General features: G+C 34.2%; 2 protein-coding genes across 2 annotated transcripts; both read right to left on the reverse strand.

Annotated features, from left to right (window-relative positions):
• Positions 1-5,038: 5,038 nt before the first annotated feature.
• LOC131603466 (xyloglucan endotransglucosylase/hydrolase 2) lies at positions 5,039-6,691 on the reverse strand. The gene is made up of 3 exons (XM_058875779.1): positions 6,350-6,691; positions 5,757-5,950; positions 5,039-5,606 (listed from the first exon to the last, which is right to left on the reverse strand). The coding sequence occupies exons 1-3, from the start codon at positions 6,632-6,634 to the stop codon at positions 5,234-5,236; spliced, it is 852 nt and encodes a 283-aa protein (XP_058731762.1). The 5' UTR covers positions 6,635-6,691; the 3' UTR covers positions 5,039-5,233.
• Positions 6,692-12,987: 6,296 nt separating this feature from the next.
• On the reverse strand, positions 12,988-21,405 carry LOC131603467 (protein TIC 22-like, chloroplastic). The gene is made up of 7 exons (XM_058875780.1): positions 20,854-21,405; positions 20,669-20,743; positions 19,899-19,955; positions 13,586-13,645; positions 13,411-13,491; positions 13,292-13,327; positions 12,988-13,191 (listed from the first exon to the last, which is right to left on the reverse strand). The coding sequence occupies exons 1-7, from the start codon at positions 21,214-21,216 to the stop codon at positions 13,105-13,107; spliced, it is 759 nt and encodes a 252-aa protein (XP_058731763.1). The 5' UTR covers positions 21,217-21,405; the 3' UTR covers positions 12,988-13,104.
• Between the last annotated feature and the right edge of the window lie 10 nt (positions 21,406-21,415).

The raw sequence follows: 21,415 nt of genomic DNA on the forward strand, positions 1-21,415 counted from the left end.
ATTTTCAAGCTTATAAATTATGCACAACAACCTCCATGAGTAATCTTTAACATCCTTAACAAACGTTTCCAAGTCTAATTCCTTGTTGCAAAACATTTTTGTCCTTCCTAGCTTTCCAAATGTTCCAGACACACGCGAACCAAACTACACAAACTTTCAAAGACACTTTCCTTGTGCCTCTAACCAGAACTTCAAACTAATTAAAATAGGTCCAATCCTTCTTTCTGAAGAGCAGTTGTTATTTGAAGTAAATTATACACAAATTGCCAAATACTTGCAAAAAAGGGGTAAAATATACTTTTTTGAATGGTCCATTGATCACACTGAATCGCACTATGTTTCTGGCTCGAATATCACATGTTTTCCTTAGTTTTTATTATCATTATCTCGTATTATGCTTGTATTTCCTTTGTTTTCAGGATTCTTGACCTTTCGGAGCCCTTAGTGAAGAAACGAGCCAAAACGCCAGAAAAATAGGGCTTTTCAAGTAGATTTACACTTATGGCGTCCTACACCGTGCCGGCCATAGAGAACGCCGTGACATGGCCCACTCCTTCATGAAGCCAACTGCCACGATCACACGATCCCATCAGTTACTCATCACCGCGCCCGCGGTGGAGCTGCCGCGCCTGCAGCCTTCACAAAAAGGTTCTCGCTCAAAAGGAGTTGAGGGGCACTCCTGTCCTTACGCTGATCCAGAATCTACTACGTATAGTTCAGTTTTTCATTTTCGGTTATTTTATCCAAGCTTAGTACAAACTTAATCCATATACTATCAGTTTTTGTAAAGTAGTAACCTCTTCACATCGGGGAGTTACTACGGTGTATATTGAGTTGTAATCGAGTCTTAGAGCACTTTGGTTGAAGTTTATCATACCAGCCTTCACTTTGTATCAAGATTCAATCTCCGATCGGAGTAAGGTTCAATTTACTTGCTTTGTTTATTTTCTTGCTCTTACCATAGTCTACAAGTTTTATAGACTCTAAATGCTCTTACCATAGTCTACATGTGTTATAGAATCTAAATGCTCTTACCATAGTCTACACGATTTATAGACTCACACCCTTTTTAATTACTCGCACTTACCATAATCTACATGTGTTATAGACTCGCAATTACTATGTCTGGCTAAATTATAAAGGTTTGAATGTAATGATTGTGATCATGTTTGTGTTCTAATTGTCATGTTAGTGAAAATACTCTGGGGATGTTTTGCTTTTAACTTAAGTCGATTTATGTTTAAATGTTTATTGGGTAAGATCGAAAGCCGTCCATATCAAAGATATGACTTGATTATTATTTAACCAAACAAAAGAAGCGAAAGCGATTTGATTGGTTAAATAGGAATCATTAACCTTTTTAGAAAACGATTTTGAAACTATTTTCAGACGCGTTTGTAGGTTTGAAATCTGACTCTTGTTCAAAATCCAAGAGTCTCTTTAAGTTAATCTTTCCAAGTAAAATCACTTTTCTGTTAAGTCAAAACTATCAATTTCTTAAAAATAGATTTACTGCTTTAACGCGGAAGGAACCCTTTATATGTGACAATAAAGGAAGTTAAATTAAAGAGTAAATTCGGTTCTTAGTAGCCAAAAGCTACAAGTTCCTGTTAAATTGATTCTTTGCTACAAATAGAAAATACTGCCCCATGAGTCGTTTCATTTATGCATGTCTAGATCATAGTCTAGTTTCATGATTTACATTTCAACCCATCGCTTTAAACTGTTGTTTACTCCGCTCACTTACCTTGTTGCACTGCACTCACAACAATATTCCTGTTTCACCTTAGATAAGCACCTTAACAATAGAGTTGATAGATTGACGATTGGTCTCTGTGGTTCGATAATCTTTTATATTACTTCGATAGGCTGTGCACTTGCAGTACTATATTTAGGCTATACGTTACAGACCCATCATCCATTGCAAGAAGAAGTTTATGTGTTACAACCTCCTATATTTGTGATATATAACAAAGAAGGGATGGCGAACAAGCCGCATAAAATTTTGTATGTACTGAAGCAAGCCTAAGAGCTTAGAATATGGAAATTGATTAATTTTTCAAGCATCAGAGATTCAGAACATGTGAAATGGAGTATGGTTTGTACATGCAACATACCTCTGATGGCAATCTAATTTTAGCGTGTCTTTATGTAGATGACATATTGCTAACTTGGAGCTGTAGTTCTGAGATAAACAAGTTCAAAAGGGTTCTAATGAATGCTTTTCATATGACTAACCTTGGAAATATGGTATATTTTATAGGGATGAAGATTCTATGCTCTAAAAAAGGAATCATTATACATCAGCTGAAGTATGAACTTGAATTGCTGAAGAGATTTGATCTGAAGAACAATAGGTTTGCAGCCACACCTGCTGAAAAAAACATAAGCATGACTCTAATCCAAATGGTAATGATGTAGATGATATAAACTTCAAACAATGGGTTGGCTCTCCGAGATATCTGTTCAATACCAGACCAAACATATGTTATGCAGTTGGTATGATGAGTAGATTTATGAGTAAACCAAAATGGTCACATTACCAAGCTGCAGTCAGAATCCTCTAGTATGTAAAGTGAGCTTTGAAGCATAAAATTATGTTTCCATCTGGAGTGTCATATGATGCTGAGCTAACTTTATATTCATACTTTGACTGGTGTGGAGATAGAGTTGACATAAGATGCACTATATGTTACATGTCTATGTATCTAGGTGCTCCCATTTCTCGGTGTTCCAAGAAGCAACCAGTGGTTGCATTGTCAACATGTGAAGCTGAATACACCGATGAAGCATTGTCTGCATGTCAAGCTATTTTGCTGATGAATTTGATGCGCGAGTTGAAGTTCAACGTGAACAAACTAGTCAAGTTGATGATTGATAACAAGTCAACAATAAACCTTGCCAACAACCCTCCGCTACATGGGAGAAGCAAGCATATAGATACTAAGTATCATTTTCTACGAAATCAAGTTCAAAATGGAGTGCTTGAAGTTGTTCACTGTAGCACTCATAAGCAACTTGCAAATATGCTGACCAAGGCTATCAAGACTGAACACTTCATCAATTTGAGGGATCAAATTGGTGTTGTAGATTTTAATTGGCTAGATATGAATTAAGGAATGGTGTTAGATGTAATTCAAATTCAACATCTTCATTTAAGTTGCATTTGGTTTTGCATTTGTGTTTCATTTCATCTTGGTGTTAGTATATAAACCCAAAGTGAATTTCATTTGTAACAAATTTACCAGATTTCACGATTTGAGAAATTGAGTTTTGAAAATTAGTTACAATTTTTTTTCTCTTTTTTCTATGCATTCTTTCATCTCCATTTTCTTCAATTCTTATGTATCAATGGGATGTGAACTCCAACAGTAAAACGACATAGTGGAGGAAATCATATAATTAAGAGTTCGGAGAAGAATAAACTTGAATACATAGAGCAAAAAAGATACCTCAAATATTATGATGAGTTACTTAGAGAATTTGAGAAGTTGCATGAATTTGGAAGTTAGGGAAGTTATGAAAGTATATAGAGGACAAATGAGTTGGATCTAATGTCCAAGAAGGAAATATATTAGATCGAACGACGAGAGTGAGGACCTCAAAGGCTGGAAAAGACCCAATGATCGAATCTCATGTAAAGATACCAAAATTATTATTCCTCTTAATGTAATAGTCCACCTATATTATTGATGAATCCACTAAATGTGAACCTTAACATATGCCCTATAGACCTTGAGCTACTAGCTACATAGAGATAAGGGAGAACACAAATGGTCGGGGGTAAGTTACCAGGACATTTTACCACTAAGAAAGAAGCACACACAACCTCAAATTTCTTCAAGGTCACACCTTATCCCCTAGTTTGAGTCACGTTCGAACTCAATAGTCTTGCAAGTTAGAATCTTTAAAGTCTAGGAACGACAACCCTACTGTTCTCTAGAAAATAGAGAAAGGTTAATTAACAAAATATTCCCATGCGGTCTCCGAACCAGACAACAAGCAATTATTTTACAGCTAAGAAGACATCTTCACGTAACACAAGAGGTTACAACACATCAATCTCTCGTAAACCTACTAAGCAAGGAATGCTATTTAAGGAATATGTCAATATTCAAAATAAACACCAGAGAAACCCACAATCTACCCTTTAAAGATAGTTCCAACTTGAAGTTCGACCATCACCAAAATGTTACAGAAAGGGACACATTAGCACTCAAAAAAGTCAAGGAAGTCTCTACTTTGAGCATTGAAGCAAACCAAGACCTAACTTTGTCGACCATGTCTTGAGGGTCCTCTGTTCTAGTGTGGACCAAGAATTCATCCACTTGGATCCAACATCATACAATACCTATAAGAGATCACCTACACGAGCCTTCAAATTCATCTGAGGATTTTGGGTCCAGAGAATGGTCACACCATAACATTTTATTAGATCAAGGCTGACCAACAACTCAAGAATCATGAATTAGGTAAACACATAGATGTGCCTACTATAAGGTTACTGACAACAAAAAATGTTTTAGTACTATGCAACTTTGGGTTGAACCTTTTCATAAATTTTATTTACATTTGAATAGATCGTCGAATAATTGAATATATCGTAAGTCTCTATCGATATGATAATTATCAATACTTTGATACCGCTAGCGAGACTATCACAAGCGTAACATATGAACAATAACAATAACATGAATACACCTAAAGAAAAATAAATATTTTTAAGTTTCTACAATGTTAATACAAAGAGAATTGAAATGTTTATAATAAAAATGTGAATGACAATATATAGTTTATGAAGAAAAATGAATTTGGAAGGTTAAGAAGGAAAAACAAATCTACAAATTCATAATAATATTCATAACACTAAGACTATTTGTACATTTTGTTAGTAAACCATTATTAATGAGAAGATTCATTCAAACGATGTTGACTTCTGGAGAACTTGTCCTGTTTTTTTTTTTTTAACCTGTCATGCATCTTGTTTTCCTATGCATCTTGATAACAGTATATTAATTAATCTACAGAACAACATATATAAACTTGAATATAACTTTTTATTATATGAACATAACCACTTAATATACATTAACAACTATAAATCACTAGATTTTACCATTGAAACAACAAGTAGATAGCAAACTATAAAAAATAATCTAAGACATAGTATTTTACAAAGCCATTAAGATAATTAATCCAACTTTAGAAGTAGTAGTAACATTTATCTTAGTGCCTAGTGGCTACACTCAACAGGAACACCTTGTGGGAAACGTTTGAGATCGTTACAATAATTGTAAATCATGAAGTACTTTTGAACCCATCTCAATCTTCTTCTACCATAAGCATCAAGTTCATTTATCTGCCATTCAGAATCAGAATTTGAAGTTGAAGATGACTTGGATGAGAACTGAGTGGCCTTGAAATTACGGTAGTATGCTGTAAAGGGTGCTTTAGACCAATCAGTTTTCACCAATCCACCTCTTGTGGCCCAGTCATCAGCATTCCACAGGCTGGAGTAGATTCTCATTGGTTGGTTCTTTGGAAATGGAACACCCATAGATTCAACATTCTTGAATACCCTTATTGGTGTGTTATCAACCAAGAATCTGCAATTATTTCCAACTACTTAGTCCATTAGTCCAAAAAAAACTATGGAATAAATTAAACTATACTCTCTCGAGACACTAATTTACTAAACAACTGATGTATCTGGTCTATATCTAAAGACCAGATACACCCGTTGTTCGGTGACTTACATGATGTGTTGGGGCTTCCAAATAATGGAGTAAGTGTGGAAGTTTCTAGTGGGGTCAAACCAAAGGTAGAACTGTTGTTCTCTGTTACCTTTGCCTTGAGTGAAGATGTTTGTGTGAAGAATGTAAGGGTCACCAGTTGTGTTTCCCAAGAACTCAAAATCAATTTCATCATGGGTTGGCCCTTGGGATGACAGCTGTACCAAAGAAAATATAAAATCATTAAAATATTAGTCCGTGCCTGCACACCAGACTGGCTGCAGAGGTGCAGATTCGAACCCGCGACATACCGTAGATATATATAGTATGTACGAAAGCGACATGGAATTATTGACATCAAATTAAATGCTTGTTTTCTAGAACTCGTGAATGCACAGTTGAATTTAACAAATGTTGCTGTCTAAAGTATAAAAGTAGGACAATAATAGTCTCTCTTATTAAAAACATGATAAATCATGTCCATGAAAAATCAATGCTAGAGTTAGCTAAAAGTCTAAAACATTCAAACAAAGTCTATTAAATGAGTATAGTTCTATTATAGTATTGATAAGAGTACGTAACATGATGAAAAATGGTGTATAGATACAAAAACTTACGTAGTAAGCAGTGACAGTGCCTGCAGAATTACCAGCAACAAGCTTGAGTTGCATATCGATTCTTCCGAATAGGTACTCATTCTTTGATTTGAAGCCAGAGCCAGAGACTTTGTCAAGGGAAAGTGATAGAAGTTGGCCACCATTGAATATCTTAGCACGGTTATCACCCCATGTTAGATCAAAGTCTTGGAAGAAGCTACCGTTACAAGTAGACACCATAAAGGTTACCATTATGCCAATTAGCATAAACACATGAAACTCATTGTGAGTAGAATTAGAAGCCATTTTGGAGATAAAGAGAGAGAGAAGTTTTGCTTGTTGTGATATGATGTAATGTGTTAGAAAAAAGGGGGTATATATAGATTTGAGAACCTGAGGAAGGAAATTACTAGTTATTAATGATTTAAAAATCAAATCAAATTAACATGTATAATTGATTGAATTGAAAAACTGAACAGTCAGCTATTTTTAGATATTCTCTCATTCATAAATTCAAATTATTTTCTCAGTTATTCATTTAAGCGTTGGAGTATTAATATTGTAAGTTTACTCCTATATTAAAAAATCAAAATAAAATTATATTTAATCGGTTCAACTGATTGAGCAGAAAAACAAATCAATTCGAATTCTTTGGTTCATTTGATTATGATTACACTAGGATTTGAAATTTGAATGAACTATATCTAATTTAATTGATTTTTCTTTACATTTAAAAAAAATATATTCTCTAGTTCAATTCAATTTTTAAAATATTGAAACAAATAGATAGAGAGGTATTGTGGTATGGTAGGAGTAGCAGGATGGTGGGACTTGTGATGGAGCAATAACTTGAGAACGGATGGTCCAAAAGCTGTTGCCAGCTTAGCAAACTTTAAAAGCTGGAACCTTTTGTTTGGGCAGTCCTTATACTTTAATGGATTTTGGGGTTATGTTATTATTTGGTTTCTACACAAAATGCTATATTCAGTATGAGTAATGATTCTATTTTATATCAATGGCATTGCTAAAAAATTTAAAGCATGTTTTGATATATTTTAGGTAGACCCCATTTTTGTATGATTTGGAAAAGTAAATTATTTTGAAAACTGGTGATGGATGCCAACTGGAAGTGGTATGGTAGTAGAATAAAGCCATCAAAGTATTTTACTGCTACTTCACAGGACCACCAATCATGAATTGTGGAGCCAATGAGATGGTGCCACGTGGATTGGTTCATGTATTTGTGTAATTTTTGATTTTTGTTGTGAAAAATCTTGTACCGGATTGGCTAGTTATAGATGAGGCTAGAAATGAAAGTTGTGAGAATTTGATTGTAATTTTTACCAAACAAGTTTATGATATGGTTAATTAAAACTAAATTCTAAAATTAAATCAATTAATAATTATATGGAGTAATATTTAGGACTGTTTATAGATGTTTGTGAGAAAAATTTAACCGAACTAAATTAAATCATAGTAAAAATTTATTCGAACAAAATCGAATAGTTTTAATTTTTTAAAAATCGAACTGAATCTATTGATTTGGTATACTGTTTTAAAATTTCGAACCCTACTAAACCGTTAGATGATAATTTTCCCCAAACTGGACTATTTATCATAGATCCAAACTGTTAAGTTATTTTTTAATTTTTTTGTTTTAAAAAACTTTAACTAGAATTTTTCATTTTTATTTTTGGTTTTCAGTTTTAAATCGGTTTGGTTTCAGTTAGGGGTGGCAAAATGGACCGGGGCTCGCCGGGCCGCCCGCGCACCCGCCAAAAAATGGCGGGTTGGGTTGGGATTTTAGGCTCGCCGCTCGCTAAAGGCCGCCCCGCCATACCCGCCCCGCCAAAGCCCGCCGCTCGCCAAAACCCGCTCCTCCTCCAAAACTCACTCTTTTTTTAGTTAATTCTAGTAATTGCAATTCTTGATGGTTTATTTTATATATTTATTTATAAATATATCTAATATTTTTTAGAGTAAATTTGTTAAAAAATTATTTTTATAAAAAATTATTTTAAAAAATAAGTGAAAAGTTTAATTAAAAGATAAAAAAAAGCATATTAATCTATTAAAAAAATATAAATAAAAATAGGCGGGTAAGCCCGCCGCCCACCAACCCGCCATCTTGGCGGGGCGGGCATGATTTTGATGCCCATTTTACTGGGCGGGCATGCCCGCCCCGCTCGTTTTTTGGCGGGCATAAGGCGGGCGAGCGGCGGGCGGGGCGGACGGCCCGTTTTGCCACCCCTAGTTTCAGTTATATTTCAATTCTAATACTATTTATGCATAATAATTTAATTTACTAACTAAATATAATAATTTAATTATTTTAAATTTAGTTCAATTTTAACCCTGCTAATATTCAACTTAAAATAAAGCTTATATTTATAAATAAAATAAACTCTAGGTGGCCCACTCTATTAAGTTTTCATTGTCAAGAATTTGAAATTTGGATGGTTAAAATTTTAAAATATGTAGTCACGAGACATGAAAAGATACGGCATGGTTATCCACTTCAGTGATGCTGATAACATTTTCTGCTTTCTCTTTGGGTTGCTTGTGTTTTAATTTGTCTTTTTTAATGACGACAACAAGTCAACAAATTGGATGTGGATTAAATATCAAATATAGGAAAAATTATACATTTATTTCTCAAGCATATTAAAATAATATATACTTGCATGACAAATTATTGATGACACAAATTACAAGTGCATGAACTCTAACCTCTTCCAATTTTGTAAATTATTCGACGACTCACACCTCATTGGATAATATATGAAAAGTATATTTGAATTGATGGTGAATATAATTAATTTTAGCAAAATTAAATTTGATAGAATTGATTTTAATATAATTGAATTTAGTTGAATTGATTTATGTTTGAATATATTTTTGTAAAAATAAGTTGAACAATAAATTTCAGTGTAAAAATCACCCAAAAATTATTTATGGAGGCAAAAGCTACAAATTCTAATTTAAGGTAGAATCAATTCTAGTTAAACAATAAATTTCATGTAAAAATCACCCAAAAATCAATTATAGAAGCAAAAACTATAAATTTTAGCTTCAAATAAAATCAATTCTAAAAGTAAAATCAATTTTACTTTAACACAAACAGGTTTAAATCATTACTGAATTAATTATGCACAGTAAGTGCCTTTACCCCTTCTAAAATTGAAACCTAACATACACGAACAAACAAAATAGAATATGTATAGTATATAAGTGAGATTGATTCTCACTTTACAAATCGATTTTGTAGAAATAAGTTACGTAAAACCATATTTTCTAATATAGTATCAAATAACCATTTAAGATTCGATAGATCATCTATCTATTAGATTTCTGCTACTGAATCACCTTCCGTTTATTTTCACGTTCCAAATGATTAATCTTAAACTTGAGAACATGTGTAAAGAATTCCACATCGGACAATATACTTATAAATAAAAACAATCATTATCCTACAAATTCGATGAAATGTTCATTTTACTTGTATTTTATTTGGAATGAATTGAAATTTTAGATTTGTATCTTCTAATATATCTGCTCCACCTCTTTTTTTTTTGTCGGTACAAACATTAACAAGAATTTTTTTGTTGCAAATTTTAGCCTTTAGAAGTTCAAGGTGCATGTTTGCCGCACTCTCATTCTAGCTACCAATGTTTTAGGCACATTCTCAATTATGTCTCACTCACATCCTCAACTACGGTTGTCCAGTTCTATTTTTTTTTTAGAGATTTGAAAGATGGATATGTCTTATTGTCACCCCTACTATTTTTTTACATTCAACTTTTAACACTCTCTCGCATTTAACATGATTAAATTTAATGTGTGAATATAAATAATAAGAGATAAAATAATAGATTGTTCAACATATTTTTAACTAGAGTATCATATTATCTTAGAATTTAAACTATGCTAAACTGAATCTTATAAAACAGAGTTATAAAATAGAAGTTGTCTTTATTTATAAAAATATATTCATGTCATAATATATCATATATGTCTGATAAAGAGATTTTCAATTAGTTCAATTCTTCCAAACAAATTGTTTTTAAGTGAGTTTCATGAACTACTTGAGACTCATGACAAAATTGTAAGAATCACCAACCATACACATGTAATGTTAATTAAACTTCACCGACTAGTTATTGGTTATGGGGGGAGATAGTAAAGTGGGAATCAAAGTATGGCAACCAGCTAGCAGAATCTCCAACCTTTAAAGTCATTAAAAATATGATACCTTATTTAAATAGTAGAACTATTTTAACAGGTCTTAGAATATAGTATATATGGCAACACCTCAAATGGACCTCAATTTTTATTTGAATAATAAATCTATAAAAAATTTTATAGAGCTAAGAGGTTGAAATCACATATTTTTATTTGAATAATAAATCTATAATCCATATAATTGAGTGTATATCATATGGAAGCATTTGGTGTAGCAAGTGATTGTAAAGTTTACAACGAGATGAATGTGAGTATAGAATTAATAGAAAGTGAAATTTGTGAATGCAACTAAATTGGTTGGATAGATGATATATATTGTCACATATAGAGAGATGCATTGATTGATTAAAGCTACTTTTTTTTGAAAGAATTAATGAAAGCTACTTATTCCCCTTGGAATAACAGCATTCATGAAAAGCAAAAATAGATCATAAAAAATATGTGATTTCAACCTCTTAGCTCTATAATGAAACTTTGTTTATAATCTTTTTTTGGGGCATATGCTTTTGGTGGTGAAAGAATTAAAGTAGGTATATGGCATCAATTAGTGGGTTAGTGACAATGATTAATGAGAATAATTGTGGAATTAAATATAATGGATGTGTATCATGACGATTTATTATTAAGCATCATATTCTATTCAAGAAAAGTAGTTTAACATTTTAACCAAACACTTAATTGGAACGATAAATAAACTCCTACTAAGAAACAAGTGTAAAATGAGAAGAAATTTTTGTAGAAATTTATTCAAAATTTTTAGACTAAAAACGGATTTAATATGAATTTTAGAAGTTAAAATAAAATTAATAGAAAAAATAAAGCAGAAAAAAAGTCAACGGTGCATGCGATAGTTAACATAAAAGACTCATGTAACAAAAAAAAACATAAATGACTAATTTATTACAATTAAATAACTTAAACGACCCTAGAGGTAATTTAACAAAAAAAAAAATACTATTAATCACATTAACATGACATTCAAACTCAATAGTCAGACCGTTGGCAAGAGATCTATAACATTGTACTTTCTAACAAATACATATGTGTCACATTTCTATGCTCTATGATATGGATGGTGAGAGGCTTAAGTGTTTAGGAGGGTTTTAGGGAAAACTTACGGTATGATAACCCTTCTTTCGAATGAGTTTTGGTGTGGAGAAAACAAACTCACAAAGATGAAAAACTTTTTATTTTAGAGTATTTTTTGTGTATTTAGAATATCTCTTGAATACCTATTCATGGCAGTGGATCGTTGAATCCCTATTTTCTAGGGAAGTGCGATTTATTCTCATAAATCTTTTTTGGATTAACTCTGACTAAGACATGTCATTTTCTCAAACTGGACGAGTGGGGAGTGTCATGGGCAAGTTTATGTCCCTCTGAGTGTAGGATTATGTCGCCCCTTGTTGGCGGCATTACTTCCTCGTCCTTAGCGGTTCCTTCACAAATATATCACTACATAATCCCTCAAACATAATTGCTTGTTAAAAGGAAAATTATTTAATTGACTATGCATCCAACTGAGCAGCACGGCCCGAGTCAGACAACACAACCCGTGTCAAACTTACTTTTCGTGCGATTATTGATCATTTTTACTTAATTTGATCCTAAATACTCCTTACTCCTTATAACCTGAAAACATATAACAACACCCCAAAACGTATAAAATGGAAACAAAACGGAAAGAAAACAAGATAAAAACGCGATGTAAACCCCACACATCAAACAGTACACCCCCAAAATTAAGTCATTGCTTGTCCTCCTAAGTTCAGACTCAACAATGTGTTCAGTTGGGATAAGAAAAAACTAATCTAATCAGCTAGAGAAATTGGCAAGACCTCGTTAATGTGAAGAGAAATGAAGGAGTAAGTTTAATGAGACCTGCACCCAAATTTCTCTTTTAAGCAGAAAGAAACTAAATTAAAGAGACAATTGCAATTTTTTCAATTCCAGCAATTTACTTGTCTAAAGTATTACAAAGGCAAACGACTTGAAAGATTTTAATTCTGTTTTTCCTGTCTAGACAATATTCAAATAGATCTATTCCCTTTCTCTTCATTTTCTTTTTCTAACCAGAGAGAAAGCTTTACTTATAAACAAATAAATTAATAAACCAGGTCAGAGATAACCATAAGTGAGATATTACAATTTCCAAATTCAATCATTATTATTACTAGCAATCTCACCATCAATTGATGCATCTCCAAGAGCTACAGAACATTCAGTTGGTGCACTCACACTCTCACACAAGACAGTGAACATCTCTACAATCAACATGAACCAACAGAGATTATGAAGTCTACCCAAGCCTATTTGATAATGAAAACAGAAAAAGAAAATGAAAATTTCAAACTCCCCATTTAACTTTTCATATGGAATTCAGTATTTAGGAGTATGTATTTGCAGTCGGGAGTTCGTGATATTCAATAAATCTAAATAATTCTTTGTTATGTGCCACAAGTTAAAATTCAAAATAATACTAGAATTACAAAAGGTAACACAAAGGATCAGTTTAATGTTTAGACCATTTCGCACTATATCAGATTGGGGTCAGTTGCACTTGAAACATCAAATCCAGGAGGTATAAAAATAACATCATCCCATTTTGATGTAGAATTTTCCTGCAAAATTATTTTATTGTTAGTTGCAATTTTCAAAGTAAGTTCCTTACATATAAAAACTCCCTTGTATTTCATAATCAGCAAGTAACGTGACACTCACCTTCATTTCCTTTATTACATCCTCTAGAGAAGCAACCTGAAAAATAGATCATGAGTAAAGTGTATTGGACCGAACAAAACAAACAGGTCATGTTTTAAGGGGGCCTATTGAATCTGTACCTCGATGTCCCCTTGTCCGGAAGACAATTTTATTCTATTCAGCTGACCAGACGCCTTTTCAATTGAATTTTCTAAATCCTCCTGTAAGAAATTCAAAATGCGACGACCGTAAAAATTTGGCTTCGTTTATAACTACCTAAACTCAGGTAACTCAATGCAGGCACATTAACTACACCTTTCTGAAGAAGAGTGGACGATATCTCTTGGTCTGGTTCTTCAATATCAAACTTCTGGACTGTAACAAACCAATATAGAATTCAAAACACTAGTTCATGGATTCCAGCAAGAAAATAATTGAAGTGCAATCACAAATTACGGTCTCTAATATATTGGCAATACATTTGAACAAAACCAGTTCATAGTGTATCGTTAAAGAGTACCAGACATTAATTTTCTTCATACCACAAATGTCATAAATCCATTAAACATATAGTACATTTCAGATCCAAAACCTTCAAACATCTAAAGGAAAAGGAGTTTTTTAGGTCACCCTAGGTCTGTATGCAACTCATGCATGTCAAATCAATTGCTACAGTTTTGGTACATATCATTATAAGTGAAAGCAAAGAAGCAGGACTAAAATAGAAGAATTGCCTACTCTTGGTTAGTATTTGGTGTCAGGCATTTGCAGTTTTAAAGTCACTGATAGAAGAAATGAACCATGGTTTATGAATTTGTGTACGAGAGAGGCTGAGGGTGCATGGCGGCAGGAATTTCTGGCTAGCAATGAATTAAAATTAATTTTCAATGGTCTATATTTTGAGCTTCATGGATAAAACACTAGAAAAAATGAAAATTTTCTATTAAAGAGAGATTTGAGTACTTGCTTCAGTCATTAGCATGCAAGAAAAATTCATGCAAACATAAATGATGTCAAATGGAGTCAAGTCAACACAGGATTTCTTGTAACTTTATAACTTTTAAAGTTACAGTAAAAAAGACAGATAAACTTAAGAAATAAAACCAACATTACATCAGTCAAATTGGACTAGGATCTCTTAAGCAAGGTAAAAAATTCAAGTCTTATGGATGGGGAAAAAATGGTTACCAAAAAAATAGGCTTCAGAAAAAAAAGTTTTCATAAATTTATATTCTAAAAATATTTCAACAAAAATCTTGTTTTATTGATGACCAAGCCTTATGTGTCACTAAGAGGAACACCGCTTTGCTCTTTAGGAGGGGGTGCTAATAATATGTTTCTTGAGGGCAGATTAAGCTACTTTATGAGCCACTTGTAACTTTCACACTTATCCTCAGCCAGGGAAGGATGGTTGCAACCCCGGCTTTGAATGAGGATATCCTCTCCTAGCTACATAGAGATATAAATCTGTTGGAAATAGAAAAAATACATTGTATGTTTTCCATTAAAAAGAGCATTTAAGTTTTAGGTTCATGTATATTTAGATTCATGCATTTAGGAAGTTGGACTATTATTTATTTCTCCTTGTAAACATAATATGTAATTAATTATATAGTGTATAAATATTATGGATGCTGAGTGCTTTACAGCACATTCAGAACACTCTGATTTCTATTTTTCACATGGTATCAGAGCTCCTAATCTAGGGGACTCTACTTCCGCTAATATCAGTATTTAGAAATCTGACCGGGCATTTTTATGCTGTCAGAACCCTTAAATCTTGACTGGGCAACACGTGCTGTCAAGTTTTTTCAATTAAACGCTATCTATACTTTTCCGGCAGCCGTCCATACTGTTTCATACAGTTTTCTGCAGCCGTTGGTACAACTCTGCACATTTTTCAGCCGCTGTTTACACCGTTCCAGCCGCTGTCTACACCGTTTCAGCCGTTGTCTGCACAGTTCCAGCAACTGTCTGCAAGTTCCAGCCACTGTTTGCAAGTTCCAGCCACTGTTTGCAAGTTCCAGCCACTGTTTGCAAGTTCTAGCCGCTGTCTGCACTGTTCCAGCCACTGTCCCTGCATTTTCTGGTATGGAAAAATCATCAAGTAATTGTAGTGTGGCGTATTCTAGTAAAGCTTCCACTCTCATTTGGATTTCATGTCTCAGAAACACCTTCTCATTTATTTTGGATATTAGATTCAGGAGCTACAGACCACATGACACCCTCTTCAAAACAGTTCTCCACATATTCCCCTTGTCCCAGTAATAAAAAAATTTCTACTGCTGATGGTACTCTTGTAACTGTAGCTGGCTGTGGAGATATTCAAATAAATCATTCTATAACCTTAAAAAGGGTTCTCCATGTTCCGAAGCTATCCATGAACCTTGTCTCCATACAAAAACTTACAAATGATTTATCCTGTAGTGTGACTTTTTTTAATGATTGTTGTATATTTCAGGATAAGGACTCGGGAAAGACGATTGGACGTGCTAGAGAAAGGAATGGCCTTTACTATCTTGAAGAACCAGGTCACTGTACAAATGTCCACTTGTCTCACTCATTTATGTCAGAGTCAATACTCTCCAAAAAGGAAAAAATCTTTCTTTTTCATTGTCGATTAGGTCATCCTTCTTTTGGAGTCATTAAAGTTTTGTTTCCGTCTTTATTCAATAAGGTAGATATTGAAAGTCTTCATTGTGATGTGTGCGAGTTTGCTAAACATAAGCGTCTACCATTTCCATTAAACAACAAAAGAAGCCTTTCCCCTTTCTATCTTATTCATTCAGATGTTTGGGGTCCCTGTACTAATCCAAATGTAACAGGTGCTAGGTGGTTTGTGACTTTTATAGATGATTGTACCCGGGTTACTTGGGTATTTTTACTCCAAAACAAGTCTGACGTCAGTACTGTTTTTCCAAAGTTTTTCTACATGATTAAAAATCAATTTGGAGTAAACATTAAAAGACTTAGGTCTGATAATGGAAAAGAGTACTTCAATCATGTTCTTATTTCTTTCTGTCAAAAAGAGGGAGTTGTCCATGAGTCTTCTTGTGTTAAAACACCACAACAAAATGGAATCGCAGAAAGAAAAAATGGGCATCTATTAGACCAAACCCGAGCATTATTGTTTCATAAAAATGTTCCCAAGTATTTATGGGGGGAGGCCGTTCTCACTAGCACATATCTTATTAATCGATTACCCTCTAGAGTATTAGGGTTCAAGAGTCCTATGGATGTTCTTTCTTTCTTCTATCCAAATTTGTCAACAAGTAGTAATCTCAAACCTCGAATCTTTGGGTGTGTCTCATTTGTCCATGTGCATAGTCAAGACAAGAAAAAACTCGATCCTAGAGCCCTAAGATGTGTTTTTGTCGGTTATTCCTCTACTCAAAAGGGATATAAGTGTTTTCATCCTCCATCTAAAAGATTCTTTGTGTCGCGGGATGTAACCTTCCATGAAGAGGAACCGTACTTCACTCAACCTTATCTTCAGGGGGAGAGTTTTAAGGAAGATAAGCTTGAAAGTCTTGATCTTTCTGGTCTCGAGTCAAATACACTCAATTTGTCTAGTATTAAGTCAAATACATCTGGTCATGACTCAAATACACTCAATCTCTCTGGTCTCGAGTCAAATCCACATAATTCTTCCAGTTTTGAGTCAAATAGACCCGATCTTTCTAGTCTTGAGTTAAACACACTTGTACCAAACCCATCTGAGCCTGAAGAATTAGGGGTTGAGTCAAATCAATCAAATATACCAGTAGTTGAACGTGAACCTGAAGTGGATGTGAGATATGGAAAGAATCTGGTTTACATGAGAAAGTCAAAGGCCGTTCCTGAATCGACACAAGTTCAAGAGCCTGACTCGACTCCTTCAAATGAGGTAATTAATTCTTCTGAATTGCAGGATAAAATTATGACCCAAACAACAAATGATGACCTAGACCTTCCAATTGCTATTAGGAAAGGTACTAGAAAATGCACCAAACAGCCTTTATATCCCCTTTCAAACTATCTTTTCAAAAATTCTCACCTACCCATAGAGCCTTCCTTACAAACCTTAACGCTACTTCCATACCTACTAATGTTTCTGAGGCATTGTCTGATGAAAAATGGAAGCAAGCCATGAATATTGAGATGGACGCATTGAAGAAGAATGGAACGTGGGAGATAGTGACTTTACCAGAAGGAAAGAGGCCAGTTGGATGCAAATGGGTGTACACGGTAAAATATAAGGCTGATGGATCAATCGAAAGATATAAAGCCAGGTTGGTTGCCAAAGGGTTTACACAAACCTATGGAATTGACTACTCAGAAACATTTGCACCGGTTGCGAAGATGAATACAGTGAGAGTAATTTTGTCACTTGCTGCCAATTATGGTTGGAATTTACAACAATTTGATGTGAAGAATGCTTTCCTACATGGGGAACTTGAGGAGGAGATTTATATGCAGGTACCACTGGGGTATGAAAAAAATGTGTCTGACAATACAGTTTGCAGGTTGAAAAAAGCGTTATATGGCCTAAAGCAATCACCTCGAGCATGGTTTGGAAGATTCACTAAGGTTATGACATCCTTGGGGTACAAGCAAAGTCAAGGGGATCACACCTTGTTCATCAAACACTCGCCACAAGGGGGAGTAACAGTTTTGTTAGTATATGTGGATGACATTATAATGACTGGAGATGATTGGAAGGAGCAACAGATCTTGAGTCATTGTTTGGCTAAGGAGTTTGAAATAAAAGCTCTTGGAAAGCTGAAGTACTTCTTGGGAATCGAGGTGGCACATTCCCGAAAAGGCATTTTTATATCACAACAAAAATACATTACAGATTTACTCAAAGAGACAGGAAAAACAGCGTGTAAACCAGCGAGCGTTCCTATGGATCCAAATCTTAAATTGGGTAATACAGAAGAAGATGTTGCAGTAGATAAAGAAATGTATCAACGTCTAGTTGGGAGATTAATTTACTTGTCTCACACTAGACCTGATATTGCATATGCTGTAAGTATGGTTAGTCAGTTCATGCATTGTCCTAAAGAGATCCATTTACAAGCAGTTCATAGAATCCTGCAGTATCTCAAGGGAACTCCAGGAAGAGGAATTTTGTTCAAAAGAAATGGAAATACAACACTTGAGGCCTACACTGATGCAGACTATGCAGGATCAATTGTTGATAGAAGATCCACTACAGGGTATTGCACCTTTCTTGGAGGAAATCTTGTGACTTGGAGGAGTAAGAAGCAAAATGTAGTAGCACGTTCTAGTGCTGAAGCTGAATTTCGAGTCATGGCACAAGGCATTTGTGAATTACTTTGGCTTAAAATTATTTTAGAAGATTTGAAAATCAAATGGGAAGGACCCATGAAGCTCTACTGTGATAATAAGTCAGCTATCAGTATAGCACATAATCCAGTTCAACATGATCGAACTAAGCATATTGAGGTTGATAGACACTTCATTAAGGAGAAGCTTGACAGTGGGCTGATTTGCACCCCATATGTGTCCTCACATGGGCAACTTGCGGATATTCTCATTAAAGGATTGAGTTGCTCAAATTTTGAACGAATTATATCCAAGCTGGGAATGGAGAATACTTATTCACCAGCTTGAGGGGGAGTGTTGGAAATAGAAAAAATACATTGTATGTTTTCCATTAAAAAGAGCATTTAAGTTTTAGGTTCATGTATATTTAGATTCATGCATTTAGGAAGTTGGACTATTATTTATTTCTCCTTGTAAACATAATATGTAATTAATTATATAGTGTATAAATATTATGGATGCTGAGTGCTTTACTCACTCAAGCACATTCAGAACACTCTGATTTCTATTTTTCACAAAATCATATGTACGAGTAACAAAAAGATATGATTCTCTGACAATTAAAACCAACACGATATAACAGAAAGCATATTATGGGAGCTGGAAATCAGTGGGGCTATGACAATTATTGTATTTCACAAAAGCAGGAATTCCCTTGTAAAATTATATTAAATTGATACCAGTGCCAAAATAAAAGACCACAGAGTGTATATCTCTCTCATTTTTTCTGATAAGTTGATTATTTCCCCTGTTTAACTGAAACAAAATTGTTTGCAGAATTTGTGTACACAAGAAAAAAATACACATACTACTTAGAGAACTTCACAAATGACCAGTAAGCATCATCCGTTTACTAATTCTTCTCAAACGAAGATCAAGCCAACCCCACAAGTTTTAAAACTAATGAATTTTCATAATTACAATCATGTGCTTTTAAGATAAAAGATCATTTTTCTTCTCCTTTTTCTAAAACAATTCCTTTTGATTTATCTATATGCATGTCCTTAATCTTTAACTCAATTTTGCATGATTTTGCTTCTACCTAAAAATAGATAAGCAATATAGAAGCTCTTGATTCCCTGTCGCAAAAAACCGGACAGGGCTGTCATTATTGAGACAAAAACCAGAACCCCAAATAAATCAGTAATTTATTCTGTCTTTTTTCCCACATTAATATTTTTTATAGTATTATTAACATGTTGCGTACATTTGTGGAACCCCCTATAATTAGATTATTTGCAACACAGGAACTAAGACACAAATGATATATCCAGAGTTAAATATATGAGAGAAGAACCTGGAAAACTGGAACACCAAAAAAGTCACCGGAAGGAATACCAGATTTTTCCCTCTCCTGCAGAACACAAGCACAGGCAAACATTAGTGTATAGCTCTAATGACAAGCAACAATCAAAGTGATACAGGCAAATTTTAAGTATGCATGACCAATTTTCAAACATCACACCAAACTGCTGCAAATAGAATCACTAGAGTACCATAGTAATCAAGCTCAACTTTGGGTATTAGAGAGAACAATTCTAAAGTCTCGGTGAATTTCTTGCTAAGAAGTGTTCTATCCACAAACTAAGGTTCTCCCAAAAAAATATTTACCATCATGAATTACGCAAAAACTATAAAGTATTAACAAGAAACTAGTTCAAAGAGAAACTTCTTTTACCCTCTTCCACCATAAGATGGCATCACAATCAATCAAAATTCCAAGAATATCATTGGACTATAAAACATTTCAGTTAATAAAAGCGTGATTTAATAGTACTTACTTTCAAGGTTTTGGATTACAGGACATGCATTGCTAGTGTAAATTACTTTTACTCATTGACGTCCAACTAAAAACCCGTATTTTGCAGTTACTTTTAAAATGTGGTAATAAAGTAGACATATGCGACAATACGATGAGTTGTTGAATATCCGTGTAAAATTAATTTACACTAGCAATTTGCATTCCACATTGTTTCAACCACACAAAATTAGAAGGTAAAATGAATGAATTACACAAAGGAAACCTAGTAATCCCAAAGACTGAAATGAAATGAGAAGCATACTCACTTGCAACGCATTCTTGATTTGAGAGAATTCCGGTATCAATCTAAATGCAACACCATTTACTTTGAGTTGAAATACCTAAAAAAACGTGACAAACAAGTTTCAAACAAGTTTCAAACATCAAAATTAACTAAATAAATATACAAATAATTGTAATTGAAAGAGAAAAGGAAAGTGTATGAACGAACCTTGTTGAGAGCAACGGGAACGACTTTGGAACCCTGAGGCATGAGAGGGTCAATAGCAGTTACTTGGTGAAGCAACGCTTCAGCGTCTTCTTTATTGAAGCAAAAGAGACCCAAATTTCTACCGGTGGAAGCGCCCGACACTAACATGAACTCATCCGCGGCGTTGCTGAGAGCGTAAACGGGAACGCCTTCCAGACGCTGCTCGATTGTCTCCGCCGCCAATGGCCGGATACTGTTGGGGGTTATGCGGGCCCACGGAGGAGATTTTGGGAAACGGTTTAGGTTGGTGGTTAGGTTTTGAACCAGGCCGTTGCATCGGGTTTGGAATTCCGATAGGGCTTTCTGGAAATTGTCGAAGTTCATTTTGCTATGTGGTTGATTGCGGTTAGTTTGGGGTAGTTGCAGAGAAATAGGGGATATCGAAAGTGTGTAAGAGGGTTTAATTTGAATGGATTGATCTCAAGTTGACGGTTGAGATCGTTTACGGTATGAACTGGGTACTGCAACTTGCAACGGATCACGGTCTCTGTAAATATAGAAAATATACCCTGCAATTTTCCCG

The sequence above is a fragment of the Vicia villosa genome, linkage group LG5 (genome assembly GCF_029867415.1).
Source record: "Vicia villosa cultivar HV-30 ecotype Madison, WI linkage group LG5, Vvil1.0, whole genome shotgun sequence".
Taxonomy (NCBI): domain Eukaryota; kingdom Viridiplantae; phylum Streptophyta; class Magnoliopsida; order Fabales; family Fabaceae; genus Vicia; species Vicia villosa.

Excerpts from the sequence above, each read along its gene's own strand:
- LOC131603466 (XM_058875779.1), bottom strand. The coding sequence starts at position 6,634 with ATGGCTTCTAATTCTACTCACAATGAGTTTCATGTGTTTATGCTAATT. Across the intron at positions 5,951-6,349 it reads GCACTGTCACTGCTTACTAC|CTGTCATCCCAAGGGCCAAC; the intron begins GTAAGTTTTTGT and ends TCTTTGGTACAG. Across the intron at positions 5,607-5,756 it reads TGGAAGCCCCAACACATCAT|ATTCTTGGTTGATAACACAC; the intron begins GTAAGTCACCGA and ends AAATAATTGCAG.
- LOC131603467 (XM_058875780.1), bottom strand. The coding sequence starts at position 21,216 with ATGAACTTCGACAATTTCCAGAAAGCCCTATCGGAATTCCAAACCCGA. Across the intron at positions 20,744-20,853 it reads TTCCCGTTGCTCTCAACAAG|GTATTTCAACTCAAAGTAAA; the intron begins GTTCGTTCATAC and ends ACGTTTTTTTAG. Across the intron at positions 13,192-13,291 it reads ATGTAATAAAGGAAATGAAG|GAAAATTCTACATCAAAATG; the intron begins GTGAGTGTCACG and ends ATAATTTTGCAG.